The 17,123-nt window shown below is 35.1% G+C and overlaps 1 protein-coding gene across 1 annotated transcript in view; it reads right to left on the reverse strand.

The window, feature by feature from the left end:
* Positions 1–17,123, reverse strand: part of LOC111390252 — a 56,280-nt gene that overhangs the window by 585 nt on the left and 38,572 nt on the right. The window contains exons 27-34 of the mRNA XM_023015264.1: positions 11,885–12,028; positions 11,666–11,796; positions 10,840–10,927; positions 3,875–3,934; positions 3,560–3,809; positions 1,549–1,700; positions 1,353–1,423; positions 313–469 (exon numbers count right to left, since the gene is read on the reverse strand). Coding sequence (XP_022871032.1) covers positions 313–469; positions 1,353–1,423; positions 1,549–1,700; positions 3,560–3,809; positions 3,875–3,934; positions 10,840–10,927; positions 11,666–11,796; positions 11,885–12,028 — 1,053 coding nt within the window. The remainder of the gene's footprint in view (positions 1–312; positions 470–1,352; positions 1,424–1,548; positions 1,701–3,559; positions 3,810–3,874; positions 3,935–10,839; positions 10,928–11,665; positions 11,797–11,884; positions 12,029–17,123) is intronic.

The following is a 17,123-nucleotide window of genomic DNA, read 5'->3' on the forward strand; positions in this document are numbered from 1 at the left end:
GAATCTATCATTAACCTCAAAAATAAACGTGCGAGAATAATTTGGAGTAATTGACCAATAATATACTACGTTTGTCCATCTGTGTATGCAAGTGCAATTTTTTTTCAAAAGGAGAATATGTACACAGAGGTATTGGAGATAAAGAAAGAAGAGGACAAGATTTCCTAGTAGAAAAAAAATAAATTGTTCAATTTTGGATAGTAGTAGTAGACCATCACATCTTCCCACTACTGATTGGAGTTAAATTATAGAAAGCCTCTGTAATTTCAGGGCAGGGGTACATTTGAAGATTCATGATTCAATAAAACTTACCGTCTTCGTAGGAAAAAGGCATCGGTCCAGTGGTATGCTATTTGCAGTTTGCTCTAGACCAAAGAGAGCGAATCCCTCTTTCTTCTTGTTCTCCAAGAAAATTTTCAAACTTCTCTCTGGGACTTCCACAACTGGAACCCACTTTTCTGCTGTCACACTGAAATACCAAAAATGGTTAATAGTAATAAGTCGAGAGTACATCAGTACTGCAGACTTTTATAAGTACCAAACTGCAAATAGTGCAGGCAGTTTTTCAGGTTTCATCTTTAATTTCTCTAACATTATAATCCTACAGAATATATTTCGTTAAGTTCAAAAAAAGAAATCCTAGAGTTTTGTGTTCCATCATAAATGGGTTGGTTCCTTTCTGCCCATCCTTTGTTGTCGACTCACAGAAATTGATATTCAAAGTAAATATTATCAAAAGTGTTACCAAGTCACTAGGTCAAGAAGAAGACAATAGGTAAATACATGAATATCTACCAATACAACATTTAAGCCTGCTCTGTTCACGGATTGCTTAACTTCATGCATTTGTTTGTTCATTATTTTGCGGTTGAATTAAAGATCTTGTAAAAGATATTTTCTTTAATTGCAGTCACAAAAATAATATCATACTCAGTTTATCTTTCTTTTAATGTTTTTTCCCCCCTTTTCAGAAAAAAAGATACAGAAGTGATGTTCTGGCCATTGCATAAATTGTGTTGGCGCCCACAATGTTAAATCCAATAAATTTAAGCAATTCACAATAGAATGTCCATGTCTGAGGGATTGGGCAAATATCTGTGGGCACGAATCCAGGATCCGCCACTGCTTGCTGCACAACCTTTGAGCAGAGAAGTACACAACTATAAAAATGAATGAAAACTAATTTGTAAACTAGAAAATAGGAGAAATTTTCAAGAGGAATCAGATTGGCTATGCAACCCTTCAAATAATCTAATATCATAATTCACTGAATTTTATAAAGATCCATACAAATGTGAAACATTAATTATTATGGAATACTCACAAAAAAATTAATGAACCACGATCAATACCTGATGAGTTGGAACTGCTTGTCCTTTAATATGTTTTTGTCCGCGACTGCTAGTCCTGCTGCTCTAAATACCTGATATTAATCAAGATTGTCATAGTAATGAAATTGCATATAAAATAGTAAGATTCAAACGGAGCCATAATAATGAAGTTGTGTACAAACAATATCAAAATACAAAATTAATCTGTGTAATACACCTCACAAGTCCGCGCTAACCCAGCAAGATTAGGTATCCGATCAATAAGTGATGCTACAAGAATTATTTGTTGTCGGCCTGCTCTTAACTTATTCATTGCCATGCTCCTTGAGTGTAGCAAATTATCAAAAAGCTGATCTTCATTTTCTATATCTGCATTTGACAAATCAGAAAGTTAAACTGCTGTTTCTCTTATCAGTTGGCTGAGACAGGAAAGCCTGGTCATCTTCCACTGTGCTTCATTATTAAGCACAGAGTGCACAGGACGATGGAGAATAGATTTATCTCTTCGAAACAGTGGAAATACCATTTCAGAGATTGAAGTATTACGTAAATTTTCGGCAACAAGTTTTGACTTCAAACCAGTCTATCAACTTCTAATATCAAAATCAAAATAATCACGCAGTCAAAAGACTTGCATCCAAGATAATATTCCCACTTCCAGAATCAAAATTGTTAAACTAGACAATTTTCAGGAACTTAGAAGAAAGCTAACAGGTTCTTTATGACTTAGTTTTCCCAGGCTGCTCCCTTGATTGAAACAAGTTTTAGTAACATTTATTCAGTACTTGTCACTCCTAGAAATCCTAAATTACCTGAATAAAATTAGTATGAACGATTCTATCCAATTTAATCAAAACCAACAGCAAGTGCAAAGGAGTTTGATTCATCAGTTGACTCACTATCTCATGCCTTATGACTCTCATACAAAATCCAAAGAGTGTTACTAATACATAACTATTACAAATCTGAATGTTTCATAACTGCAGCCCTTACCACCTAAAAAAAAAAAAAAGAAAAAGAAAAAGAAAAACAAGAAAAGAGTTGATATTTCCTCGAGGATAACGGGAACACATATTTATGCATGAGTATCTTTAAGGTCAGAGATGTGTAGATATGCATCCTATCTGTAGATTGAGCTGCTATGTATCCTGAATGCGTGCACAAGATTAAGATCTCAAAATGCACGTATACATGCATATCATATGACCCATTGACTACATGAGATTGCTTAGAAGGAAACTTAATGCTAAGATTGACTTGTGTGTGTGCGTGTGCGCAAGTGGGTTGTTTGTTATGGGAAGCTTACACACATGATGAGCTAACAGTCCATGACGAAGTTGGAGAGTGTTGGAGCAAAAAGGTCATTGTTAGTTAATCACATCCTACATGTTTCATACCAAAAATACCAGAGAACTATATAGAGATTTCCACAAAATGAACTCCTCTCCCGTAGAAATTTTTTCCTATACAAATACCAAACCAATAAGGCACTTGGCCGGATTGGAGAGTATTTTGTACCTGATTCACTCAAGACAATCGGAAACTTGCTGGTAACTTGAACATTTGTTTATTTTCTTTGGAAATAGCAAGATCTTGTATTATTCTTATTTTAGATATGGAACGTGAAATTACGGTTCCACATATGAACCTTAGAAACCAAAAAATCTTTGAATCAGTCCAGCATACAAGTTATTCATTACAGGATTATCTGCCAAAGGTTCTCCAGCATGAGTAACAGCATAAATAACCGCCAACTACTATCCAACACCATATATAGAAAAAGCACGAATTTCTCAATGCACCTGAAAGATATATTAATTTAGACCATAATAAATTCTTCACTCAAATTATCAGCACCACAAAATAATTTGTTGAAGCAGACTATATATTCATGTTCACTGCAATTGAGTACATAAGATCAGATAGAATTATCAAAAAGTGTTCAATCTCTCCTCGACAGTCTGTGTTGTATGTATTTGTCCAGCATCCCATGATGTGTCCATTTATTACTTACTTAAAATGTAGAAAGTAGCAGGAGTAACAGGAAAGCAAGGAAGCAACAATACGCTATCCAAGAAACTTCCTTCTCTTTCTCATTCTTGTGTTGATTTTAAATTATTATAGGGTACATAGACTTCACCATAAAAGATGCAATACTTGTTGAATTTCACATATCATAAACTACACTGTATTGTCCAGGGTAGAAGAATGCACTTATTATAACATACCAAGAAGGGATTTGTATGATGATTTATTGTCCCAGAATGAAGTAGAAGCCATATCTTGCATCTCATGTCTCGGAAAACTGATTTTTCTTTGAAAGTCACATGATATGTCATTTGGCAGCTGGATTAATAATTCTCCTCCATTGGAGTTCAACATCTCAGTGCACTTGCCGTCATCATCGGTACGAAAACCCTCATTCTTGATAGAAGCGGCATCCTTTGCCATTGAGCATCTGAGATCTTCCCTAGTATCCTGTGAGAACCACTGATGAGAGATCGACCCCATGAAAAACATCAAAGAAACAGTAACTTGCTTACATTTAAAAAGTCAATAACTCGATCCAAGAGGGTTGCTGGAACACATTCAAATTCAAGTTCCTGCAAACATTCCAAAAAATTAAAAAAATTAAAAACTAATAATAAAATTAAGGAATCATGAAGTATTAAACAAAATTAACTGAAGGATGGTACACTACTTGCAGCATGTTAAGGAAGGAAATAAGTCGATAATCACGTATATTAGGCAAGAGTATAATCGTGGTTTATTGTTTCTTTATTTTTAGTAATTTTCCATACTTGTAACCTAAACTTTTCTATATAATAAAAGTGACGAGAGCAAGACAATTACCTTCTCTAATATTTCTACCAACATCATCAACCTTGTATCAGAGCCACATTCTTAGGGCTTGGTAGTCTCTTCCCCCCTCCTTTTTTACCTTCCAATTTATTTTATTTTATTATTTTTTTTTCACTGTTGTTGATGATATTATTGAGGAATGTCTTTATCAAAAAAATTTTGCTTCTCACTTTGGTCAATTAGCAATAATTTTGCTGTTTCAAACTCTTGAAAAGACTTTTCTACAGCTTCATGAATGAGGATGCTATATCTTCAATCCGCTAAATTCTTAACAAATTAGTATTCTTGCTCCCATTGGACCATTTGTATCCATATGCATCAGGATCCCTGGATTTCTCTATGATGGTTCGAGTGGCCTTCCGATGTTGAGTTTACAGCTCATCGGACACAGCAGTCATGGAGGAGTAACGGATTGTGCTCGGACTTAAGTTCGAATAGTGGTATTTGAAATCGACAAGCATGACAGTCACAAATCGTTGGTAGCTCGAAGGTGTCTTCACTACCGATAGTGGGTTTTCTGGTTGTCTACGCCGCCGATAGTAGGTTCTTGTGTACGGTAGCTGTTGAAGTTAGAGCGTTCGTATTCGATTGGAATTGGTGAGGTGAGCATGAAGGCGTGTGGTGGTGATTGGTTTGGGGCCAAAATCTGTTGTACGTGGAGGCATGTGGTAGTGACTGGTTTGGGCTTGAGAAGGGCTCTTTCGACCTCGTTGAATGCTACAATAAACTTTTGGCTGTGTCAGGAAAGGAATGTGCATAACCTCTCTCTCTTAATTTGAAGGTTATGGAAAAACAGTGGGAAGACATTGATGTTAAATTTCTTATTGGCCTTTCGCTAGAGTTTGAGGTAGTTTGAGCACAGATATTAGGTGGTAAAGAAGTTTCCACTCTTGCAGAGACCTCTTATATTCAGCGCTCTACTATGTCAGATAGTATACCTAATGGAGATCATTCTGCTTTTATTGCTCGAGGTAGCTCACTTAAGGATGGACGTGGTGGTCAAAGTGGACGTGTTTTAGCCCTCGGGGTGAAAAGATACTAGAGGTAATAGTCGTTCGGGAAATTGTGAGCCTCGAAAATGCATTCATTGAGTCGTACAGGTCACTCGGTTGATTATTATTGGGACTTACATTGCAAACCATCTAGTTCTGCTAATCCAGCCTCGTCTAATGAAGACCCTCACCCAGCATCTGGACCAGTGACTAAATCTAGTTCAACACAAAATTACGATTTTTTATTTGTACATCGGGATGAGTATCGACACTCATAAACAGGCCGCTTCCACTTCTATGGCCACGCTCGTTCAATCAGGTACTACATCTTCTCATTGTTCATTGTCATCCTCTCACAATCTGTGATTTTTCGATTCCAGAGCAACTAAACATATGAATGGTTTGTCTACTTCTCTTCTTTATCATCCTATTACTTCTTCCAAATGTATCATTCTTGCTAATGTTTTCCGAACTAGTGTTGCAAGCTTGGACAATGTCCATCTTAGCCCTAATATTGATTTGTTGGTTGTCTTTCATGTTCCTAGCTTTCCCTTTAGTTCATTATCTAAAAGTAAAATTATCACATCCCTTCAATGTTCTGTCACATTTTATCATTCCCTATGTGTTTTTCAAGATCTCAAGGCGAAGAAGTTGATTGGTATGGGATATGAAGTTGATGGCTTGTATTACCTGGATCTTTCACCTTCTCTTCCCCTCGAGATCTCTTCTATTTCACCCATGCAATGGCATTGTCGTCTTCGTCACTCTTCTCTTTCCACTTTGAAACGTAAAGTCGTTAGTCATCGTAATGTATCCTCCCTTAAGTGTGAAACTTGTCGACTTAGCAAGCATCACCGTATGTCTTTTCCTTTGAGAACTATTAGTCATGTTATTTATGTGTTTGAACTAGTTCATTATGATTTTTAAAGACCAATTAATATTATATCTAATAGATTTCAATATTTTCTCACTTTTGTGGATGATTATTCTTGAATGATTTGGCTATATTTAATGAAAAATCATTTCTAGTTACTTTCTATTTTTCAAATCTTTCGTACTATGATTAAAAATCAATATAACCAGAAAATTCGAATTTTGAGGTCTGATAATGCCAAAGAATACATGTCTGCTTCTTTTACATCTTATCTATATTTCAACAGCATTACTCATCAAACATCTTAAGCATATAATCCACAATAGAATGGAGTTGCTGAATGCAAAAATCATCATGTGTGGAAATCACATATCAATCATGCTTCAATTATGGAGATTGTAATATTTGTAGTATGGAATATTTAGAACTAATTTAGGAAATAATTTGTGGTAGAATATTATCTTTCCTTTTTCCATTCATTGTATTGTAGTATATATTGAAGGTGAAGTGTAAGAATTAGACACAATTGAATAAAAAACGTTTCTTCATTATTTCTTTATCATTTGTTAGAAGTTACTCGTACTCTTCTTTGTCATATGCATGTCCCTAAACGTTTTTGGAGTGATGACGTCCTTACTGCATATAAGCTCATTAATTGCATGCGTTCCATGATTTTGGACGATGCATCTTCCTTCCCTCTTTTGCTTTCCTCATCTCCACCATTTTTGTTACCTCTTAGGATTTTTAGATGTCTCTGTTATGTTCATCACTTTGATCATGGTCATGACGAACTTGACTCTCACTCAATGAAATGTATTTTCCTTGGTTACTCCTAAACATGGAAGGCCTATCGTTGCTATAATCTTTGTTTAAGATGCTACTTTTTCAGTGCTGATGTCACTTTAGACGAGTTCACACCCTATTTCTCTAATCATAGTACGTTTCTCAAATTCACTCAGGATCCCGTTAGCTTACTTGGTACTTCAGTTCAGCTCATCTTTGTCTATTGGGCCAGAGTCTTCTTCTCATAGGGAACCACCTCCTCCTCTATAAGTTTATACTCGACAATCTAAGTCGCCAACACCCTTTGCCCCATCCGTCACCTTGCCACTATAATGCACCGATATGGATGCGTGTGTCCGACACGATACGTGTCAGATACGTCAACTCATGATTTTTCAAAAAATTACCGACACGACATGTTAATTAAATTATTTAAAATTCTTTATTTATGTAGTATAAATTTATTTTTATATTTATTGGCTTCTCTTGTTGAAATTTTTTAAATATGAGTACTTATTTGTTAGTTACTAATAATTTTGAGTTAAAAATAGATAATAACTATAGTAAGAAAGAAAAATAATTATTGTAGTGTCCGAAAAGTGTCAGTATCAATCGTGTCAGACACGAACACGTACCCTAGTTAGAGTCTCCGTGTTATAGAGCCTTGCCACCTATAGATCCTGATTCCGTCGTCTATTCTGACCCCTGAGTCATTGCTTATTGCTCTCCATAAAGGTAAACGTACCTGTATAACTAAACATCCTATCAGCTACTATGTCACTTTTGATTTGTTATCATCTTTTGCCTATTTCACATCCTTTCTTTTAGTGTTATTGTACTAAAGACAGCGACAGAGGCTTTATTTGATCCTGAGAGACGAAAGGCTATGAAATTGGAAACGACAGTCTTGCACGAGAATAAGACATAGGAACTAGTTCCTTCACTTCCTGGCTTACATCCTGTTGGTAATAGATGGGTATACATTCCAAAGTTCAATCCTGATGGAACTATTGATCGGTTGAAAGCCCGATTGGTATCTGAAGGTTGCACACAGACATATGATATTGATTATGATGAGACTCTCTCACCAAATGCTAAGATCTCTTCTATTCGCATTTTGATTTCTATTGCTGCTAATTGTTTTAATTGGGACTAAGAATGCCTTCCTTCATGGTGCACGAGGAGGTTTATATGGAGCAACCACCTGGCTTTGTTGCTCAAGGCAATTATCAGAACTATGTTTATAAATTGAAAAATGCTTTATACGGGTTAAAGCAATCACCAAGAGTATGGATTGAGAAGTTTTCTAAAGTTCTGGAATTTGGTCGTTAAAGGATCATTCAGCGCTTCATCTACAAACTGGTGCAAGTCGTGTTACCCTTGTAGTTTATGTAGATATTATTATCAATGGTGATGATACAAATGAGATTATCTGATTAAAACAGTTTCTACAAAAACATTTTCAGACCAAAGATCTAGGCAAGCTTCGATATTTCTTAGGTATTGAAATCGCTAGGTCTCGGGCAGGCATCAACTTATCGTAAAGAAAATATGTACTTGACCTATTAGATAAAATAGGTTTTCTTAGAACTCATACAGTCAATACTCCCATGGATTCTAATGTAAAGCTTTTGAAAGACGATGAACCATTTCGAGAACCAAAGAAATATCGTTGCTTAGTTTGAAATTATCTTACCATCACACGACCATATATCTCTTATGCAATTAGCATCATTAGCAGTTCTTGGATACTAGAGTTTCTCATTGGGAAGCTATGGTACGTATTATTCGGTATTTGAAAAAGGCTCCAGGTCTTTGAGTTACAGTATAAACCTAATGGACATATTAGAGTAGAAGGGTTTACATATGCAGATTGAGCAGGATCTCCTTCGGATAGACGATCCACTACTGGTTTCCATACTTTTATCGGTGGTAATCTTGTTTTTTGGAAAATTAAAAAGCAAACTGTAATAACAAGATCAAGTGCAGAAGCAAAATATAGGGCAACGGCTCATACTACTAGTGAGTTGACATGGTTGTAGCACTTTCTTCAGGAAATCAATCTCTCACCTTCTACTACTATTCTGATACTCCGTGATAAGCAAGCTGCTCTACATATCGTGTCCAATCTAGTCTTCCATAAGAGGACCAAGCACATTGAAGTCGAATGCCACTTTGTTCGAAACAAGATAGATAGTGACACATGTATATCGTTCGTAAAGACCGGAGATCAGCTTGCTAATATGTATACAAAGTCGTTGAATTATAATCGTTTGAAGTTTCTTTGTTCCAAACTAGGTTTATATGATATATATGCTCCAACTTAAGGGAGAGTATTGAGGAAGTAAATAAGTCAAGAATCACATATATTAGGCAAGAGAATAATCATGGTTCATTGTTTATTTATTTTTACTAAATTACCATACTTGTAATCTAAACTTTTCTATATAATGAAAGCGAGGACAAGAAAATAATTACCTTCTTCTCTCTAATATTTCTACCAACGTCAACAAAGCATAAACATTTTTTTAAGTACGTGACATCAAATCTACTAACATTGCACAAAAGAAAAGCAACCGATGCACAAAAGGTTTGCATAGAGTGTGATATAAAATCACCTACTTGAACAATGATAAAGTGAAGAAAAAAGATGAATAACCCTCCTTGATTCTAAGGCTAGTAAGTCAATTAATTCCCAAAATCTAGTTTACCAAAAATGAACTCAAACTAATATAGAATACAATCAAAGATTACGCTAGATGGGATTTAAAATCGGAATTCTTTAATAAGGTTTTCCAAAAACATCCAAGAAAGAAACGAATGAGTAAGGAACTAACTCTTGGCTCGAGAAAGATGTGGGGAAACAACTTTTCAGTCTAGTTAAAGGCATCAGCACTTGCATAAAGGCTCTCCTATTTCTTTTCAACAATATGTGTCACCAAGGTCTATTGAGAGACTCTAGTGAAATATACTGGTTCTCAAATATATTCACGACCTTAGAAGGTAATCTTCCAGAGAATAAGGAGTGGTTTTCACTGGACACAGCATAAGGAAAAACATATCTCAAAGCTTGTTTGCATTAGCACAATGAGCTGCCGATAGTTAGCACATTCATCTATCATGCTTACATGAAAACCATCATAAAGATTATTCTTCTTGTTGGGCTATAGGTCAAGTTGGTAGATGTCTAGTCCTCCTCCTAACTATCTTTATCGAAATCATGTCATTCTCATGAGAGTGGTCTCTTTAGGTCGATGCAAAACATGAGCCAACCACTTTAGTCGTCATTTTCATAACTTATTCTCAATCGATGCCACCTTCCACTAATTCACGTCTTTCGCAATTCTTATTTTATCAATTTTAATATGACCGTCTCCATCTTAGCATCGTCATTTCCTCTACATTCCATCGTGACCTCTAACAGCTCAACACTCAAAACCATAAAGCATAGGCAGTTTAGCATTTAAGACCCTCAAGCCCAAAGATGTTCAAATCCGTAACTTTTAATTTTAAAATTAAAGAAGGAATTTTGGTCGAATGCAAAAGAACTAACCATGCCTAAATTGCGATGGAACTCTTTCCCCTTTCTGTTGTCTTAAAATTACTGATCCTCCCCCATAAAACCTTTTCTATGTGGTCTAAATTGTACACTAATGATAGAACATGTAGAGAAACTCTTTGAAACCCGAACCTAGACATAGGCAGACTGACAATGGGAATTACAAACACGCATGTAGCAAATCTTATAGTTCAAATGACAGTTCTTTAATCAAATTATAACATCGCTAAGAAAGTCTGCTTCAAAGAACTAAAAATTTCAGTCATTATAAAGTGGGATCCACTATGGCTATGTGATGTTCGGTGAAATCTCCATGTCCCGAGGTGACAAACTGATATCGTAAAAAGGCTTTGTGACGAGAAAGTATTGGCAACCTTGAAAACATGTGGTACAAGTTCTAAATTTCAACCAAGTAAAAGTAAATCTATCAATACTGACCTCAACCCGATTTGTGAAAATTCCAGCTGGTAAAACAGACTTCATAGGATCAAAAGCATCAATATAACCGTCCATTGACACTCTTAAACTGCATTAATAATCAAGGAGAAGATTAAATGGCAAACATTACAGCCCTAACGAACTGATTTGCGTCAACAATAACAAATAAATAAACATTAAATCCAGATTTTATCACTTTCGACAGTCTCTAGTTTTCTCACTCTGTCCCACTCTCTATACTCCTTTCCTAAGTATCTTTAGTTTTGAGCACTAAAAATGGGACACTAAAAACTTACACTCTTTCTTTAAAAAAGAAAAAACCTTAAAACTTTCTCATCTAAAAATTGCATCTTTTTTTTAATATAAAAATTGCACTTTGAACTTTAAAATTTACTATCTTTGTTAATACACATAAAATAACAATTAAAAAGAACCAATATAGAAGACATTAGAACTAATTAACTATGGTATATCAAATTCAATGCATGTCTGAACGAAAAATGGGAATCAAAGTGTTTTAAAACATATTAGAGGAGAAACAAAAAAAGAAGTACAATTAATTATAGTGTGTCCAAACAATAGATAGATTTTATCTGATACCCATATTCAAATGATGCACTTGCGTTTCTCTCGAACAATAAATTACGTACTTGAAAAATTTCTTTGCTTAAGAATGACAGTTAAAGATCAATGCCAAGACATTTGAAGCCAATTTACATTTATCATAAGGTCTGCTAACTAATAAGTCCTAACTACTTTAGTAAGTAATCTATTTTTTTCTGCAAAAGAGAATTTCAGGACAATGATTCTGGATATCAAACCATACCGTGCACAGTCCGAGTTTTGCTCCAAGTAAAATTTCAAGTCTTCAAAGCACCTTTTCTCTAAGGACATGGTCGAACTGGACCAACAATCTGATGCAGGCAGCAATTTTTGGAGAACGTGATACACTAATATCTAAAAAAAAAATACCACAACCATCAGATCTAAACACCTATTCGCTACAAATGAAACTTTTCACAGTCATTTTTCATCAGAGATTGACCTGTGTAAATCCCCGCAAAGTATGATGATGTGTTGTCAACAAAGGAATGATTGGAGGAAGTAATTCATCAAGATTCCTAGATTGGATCTCTTCCTTTGAGTGGAGAATGATATTAGCTGCTATGAATACATATGATGATAAAGCCTGCAGTTCAACAAGATATATAAAGCAGATTAAATGGGCATATGCAATATTTCAGAAACCAAGTAAAGAAGAGAGACAGGTATTAAAGTTGGTATGTCATTTTACGAATCACAAAATGAAAATGTGAAGTTTAACATATATTGTAAGGAAACAATTTACAAATACATCTAACACGGAAAATATGTAAATCAATCTATTAATAAATGGGGATGTTACATGTAGCTGAAGTTTGAGGATGTAGTTAAGACATTATCCTCTCTGTCCCAAATTGAATGTGTACATTACAGCTCTTGGTTGTTTCAAAATAAAGTTCACTTATATTATGTAGACGCCTAATACCCTTCTCTTGACAAACAACTTTTATTCTAAAAAAAAATAAAAAAAATAAAAAAACTAGTGGAGACAATAATTGGTAGGGAAAACTGCTGGGGTCCCCCAACTTATGTGAGATAGAGTATTTAGTTCCCCATCCTTCAATTCTAAGCATCTAGGTAGTATACCTTTCGCCTTTGCACCATTTATGCCCCCAATGGATGATAGTTGTCAGATTAACCACCGAAAACCCAAAAATTGTAGAAAGACAATTACACCCTTACTTTGAATTAAAGGTGTTGAAGATAATTGATGCCTGTTTTTTATTGCAATGTAAAATATCATGACAAGTAATATAATGGACCTAAGATTTCGGATTATCGTTCATACATAGATTACTATTTAACCGATGATTTACTATTCCTAACTACTATTTGAATATAGTCAATTAAACGTGATTCAATTAAGTTCCTAAATACTTTCTTTCTACTTCAAAAGTGCAACTCAAATTAGAGTTTTCTGTATGGATGTTGATTGTTAGGACGCGATTTTACCATAGTTAGTACCTTCAAGATTCATTCCTAATGTGACATTTGGTCAAATTTTTCTTAATTAATCAATGTACCTCTCTCGAGTTCAAATTAATGTTACCTAGTCAAGTCAATTCAATATCTCTATGTGAATCCGAATAAACCTCAACTAGATGCATTCAAGCTCCTAAGTATTCAATTAACGACCACATTAACCATATATCTCTACCTTTTATCTAAATTGCCCGATTTTACTACGTGCTCTAAATTTCTAACTTACCTCACAGTTCATTACAAATTCACAATTCAATGTCATAATGACCAATTATTTCATAGCATTAAGAACTATAAGTAAAATCAACAAATGGAAGTATAAGAATCTTGAAAATTAAAATTATAGGTTCACAGTAGGTTACATTGTTTGTCCCACCTAAGATTTTAGTTACATGTGATGTGAAAAAGAAAAATACAAGAAAAGAATTAAGTGCGTCACCAGGTTTTGAAATGAAGGCGAAGAAAGATCTTTCGATCGTCTTTGTCATTTGTTTTATTTAGTCCTGGCATCCATTTTCTTGCTCAGTCAAGTCCTACATTATTGCAATGTAGGTTCTTCAACTTCCAAACTCAACCTTTTAAACCACGATTACCAGAATCCGTTCTCCTTTAGTCCTAATTAATTAATTTTCATTCATTTTCATCTTTTCTTATCCAATACCCTTTTTTCTCCTAAAACAATCAATAAACACACAAAATTAAGTATCCAAACCATAAAAGCACTTCCAAATTGGTGGTTCGAATAAATTTACAATCACACTTAACAATAATCTTTAATGATGTACATTTAGCCTTATCATACAATTTAAGCTTTTAGATCAAGAGATTCAACATGTATCGCTGCAGGCAAAGATCCTTGATTTGATTCTAGTCGCCACCCACTTTTTAAAAAATTAAGCATGTGTAAAGCTTTAATAGGAAACATTAAATTCCACCTATAGTGATGAGATATGTTGAAAATAATATTTAAATGATATACATTTGGCATTATATAATAGTTTAATCTTTTAGATCAAGTGATTCAATAAAAAGAAAAAACAAGAAAGACCATTATACCCATCTTCTTCACTTACCAACCCCTTATTAGAGGATTTGTAGCATGTGTATTTTCAGCAATTACTATTGAGTTTCCTTGTATAGCATAATTACATAGCATAGAATCTGTGATTAATTACTTTCCATGTATAGTTTTGTAATACCTTATTAATGCAAGGCAATACTTAATAAAGATGATTCGTTGAGCAAAATGGGTTGACACCCCTCACATCGCTAGTTATAGCCTGTACCACAATGAGTCACATGGCTGCCGTCCCGTTTAGCCATTCCCCAATATTCACTTTGCATATGTAACCGAAGTTACATGCTGCAAGCACCACCCTTCCCTTCAAATTAGCGAATAGTATACTCACATGGTATCTTCTTGAATTGAACATAGTATACTCAAGACTTAATTGAGTTAGCTGATCTATCTGAAGCCTCCTCAGTTGATACGTCGTTGGAGCTTAATGTTAACTATCGAAAAGACGAAGGAGAAATTCTTTCAGTTCCTACTCTTTATTGAAAGTTGGTAGGTAGTCTCATCTCTTACTATCACACGTCTTTGAATATTTCCTTTGCAGTTCATACTGTAAGCAAGTTTATGGACGCCCCTCGTCATCTTCATTTGGTAGCTGTCCGTTGCATTATTCATTATCTTATTGGAAATCCTCATCTCAGTCTCTTCTTCTCTCAGGGGTTGTCTCTTGAGCTCACAGCTTATAGGGATGCTGATTGGGCTAATTGTCCGAATTCTTGTCGATCTATTACTGGATGGTGTATTTTCTGGGTGATGCTCTCATTTCTTAGAAATGTAAGAAACATGATTGTGTTTCCAAGTCCTCTACTTTGGTTGAATACCGAGCTAAGTCTGCTGCATATTCTAAGGTTGTGTGGTTGCGTGATTTTCTTGTAGAACTTGGTATTTCTCTGTAGAACCCCAAATAATTCTGACACCTTAGTGGCACTAAGACATGACATGAATATTGGATGACTAAAGTATACTTCAGATTTTTAGTCTCATTTGAGACCCATTTTCGACATAGGAAACATTCGATTTGGAAAATGATATCTAAATAAAAGTTGTAGCTCTTTGAGTTAGCTTTCCAACGCACTTTGAATTACCTCAATCAGATATCGAGAGAAGTTATGATAGAAACACTGAAGGCTGTGCAGTGTCAACCGAACGAATTTCTGCCTCATACAGCTCGGGCCGAAGACCGGGGGAAGTTTAGGAGAGATGGGGAAAGCTAGCAACTGCCGGTCGGGGCGGGGATAACTTGCTTGAATGTGGCACAAAAAGAAGAAGAGGCGAAGGAACCCGCGGAGAAGCTTCATGGCCTGGATTTTTTGAGTAGCTAATTCATATCTAGGTAGGCGAAGGAAACAAGACATTACATTGATTGTCTGGTCCAGGTCGATCAATGGACCGAAACTGCCTGAAATGAAAATTCTCGTTTTTCTCTAGAATTTAAATAATTATTTTCTCAAAGAGCCACCCACGTTTTTGGCAATAAAAACCCCCACTAAATTGAAGCATTTAATCTCAAACTTAAATGGCACCCATGTTTTCTCTCTTAAATGAAATTTGACCCTTCATTTGCTTTAAGTTATGGGATATTTACCTATAAATAGAGACCTCATTTCACTCATTTTTTCTCACATCAAAAGTAAGAGCTTTTACATACTAAAAAAAGAGTTTCCAAGAGAGGAAAAGAGGAAGGAAAACTATTTTTTCTAGAAGTTTAAGAAGTGTTTTCAAGTATTTTTCATAGAAGTTTTGGGTGCTATCAAGGAGTGTCTTCAAGCATCAATTCTTAACGGTTTTCAAACATCCAAGGAGTGCATTTCTTTCAACGTCCAAGTTTCATCCAAGTTTTCAATCCAAGTTTTTAAAGTTTCAAAAGCATCAATCAAGGTAGGTAGAGGTGCAATGTGTTTAATCGTGTTAGGTTATAAGTTTCGATTCATGTTAATGTTTGTATGTCAAATGGTACTCCGGTACGGCATATCCCTCTATGTTAATGGTTGTATGTCAAATGGTACTCCGGTACGGCATATCCCTCTATGTTAATGGTTGTATGTAAAATGGTACTCTGGTACGGCATACCCCTCTATGTTGAAGAAATGTTCGTATGTCAAACGGTGCCCTCGGATACAGCATACCCCTTCATGTCAAATGGTACCTCCGGATATGGCATGTATGAAAAGTTATAAAGTTAATGTTTTGAAATGTATAGCTTAATCACGAATGCACCTACACTTATTGAGTTTTTCAACCCACGGGTTTAATCTCATCTCTACAGATTGAAGGAATTCTACCTCGGGCATGGATGGAAGAGAAGATGGAGAGTGATGCAACAAGCCCATGAAAATCCGGTAAATAAGTGATTTGGATTTATTTTTATGAAATATTTTCCAATGTTATTTCTTTAAAATTTTGAATAACGCAGAATACGAGAACAAGTTATGTTTTTTTCAAATAAATTACATTTTGTTGTTTTGAAAAATGATTCAATATTTTTGTTTAAAGTATTCGAAAGCTTCCGCTAAAACGTATACACTTGTTACTAACCCATCAGTTAAACTAAGTAAAGTAAGTAGCGTTTCGGTCCACTAGCGGTCGAAGCGTTACAGCGTGGTATCAAAGCAAGGTTTAGCCGATTTTGTAAACCAAGTCTGTTTTTTTTTTAAAAAAACAAAAGGAAAATGAAAAGTTTAAGGTATTCCATGGCATCATGCATCCATCCATCAATCTCATCCTATGGCCCAGGTATGTTCATGTTTAAAGTTAATGATTATGTTTATGTTATGATATTTTGATATGATTTAGAGATGTGTTATTTAAATATATGTAATGGACTTGGGCAAAAGCTAAGGCTTAAAGGGAATTGCATGATATGAATGTTTAAATATTTGCATGTTTTCTTTAAGCAAAGAAAAAGTATGATGTATGTGAAAATGCAACATATATGGCTCGTAGAACGGCTAGGGCATATAGAGAAGCATTGAACTGTAGAATTGCTATCCATTCTTATGAAAACTATGTAACTGATCCGACCCAACCGCTTAGCAAACATGTGTATGACATCTATGAGAGATGCATGACGGCGGTTAATGCTGGTATGGAGATCACGCATATTGAGGCCATAAATAACCTCATA

The sequence above is a fragment of the Olea europaea genome, unplaced genomic scaffold, assembly GCF_002742605.1.
Source record: "Olea europaea var. sylvestris unplaced genomic scaffold, O_europaea_v1 scaffold664, whole genome shotgun sequence".
Classification (NCBI taxonomy): Eukaryota; Viridiplantae; Streptophyta; class Magnoliopsida; order Lamiales; family Oleaceae; genus Olea; species Olea europaea.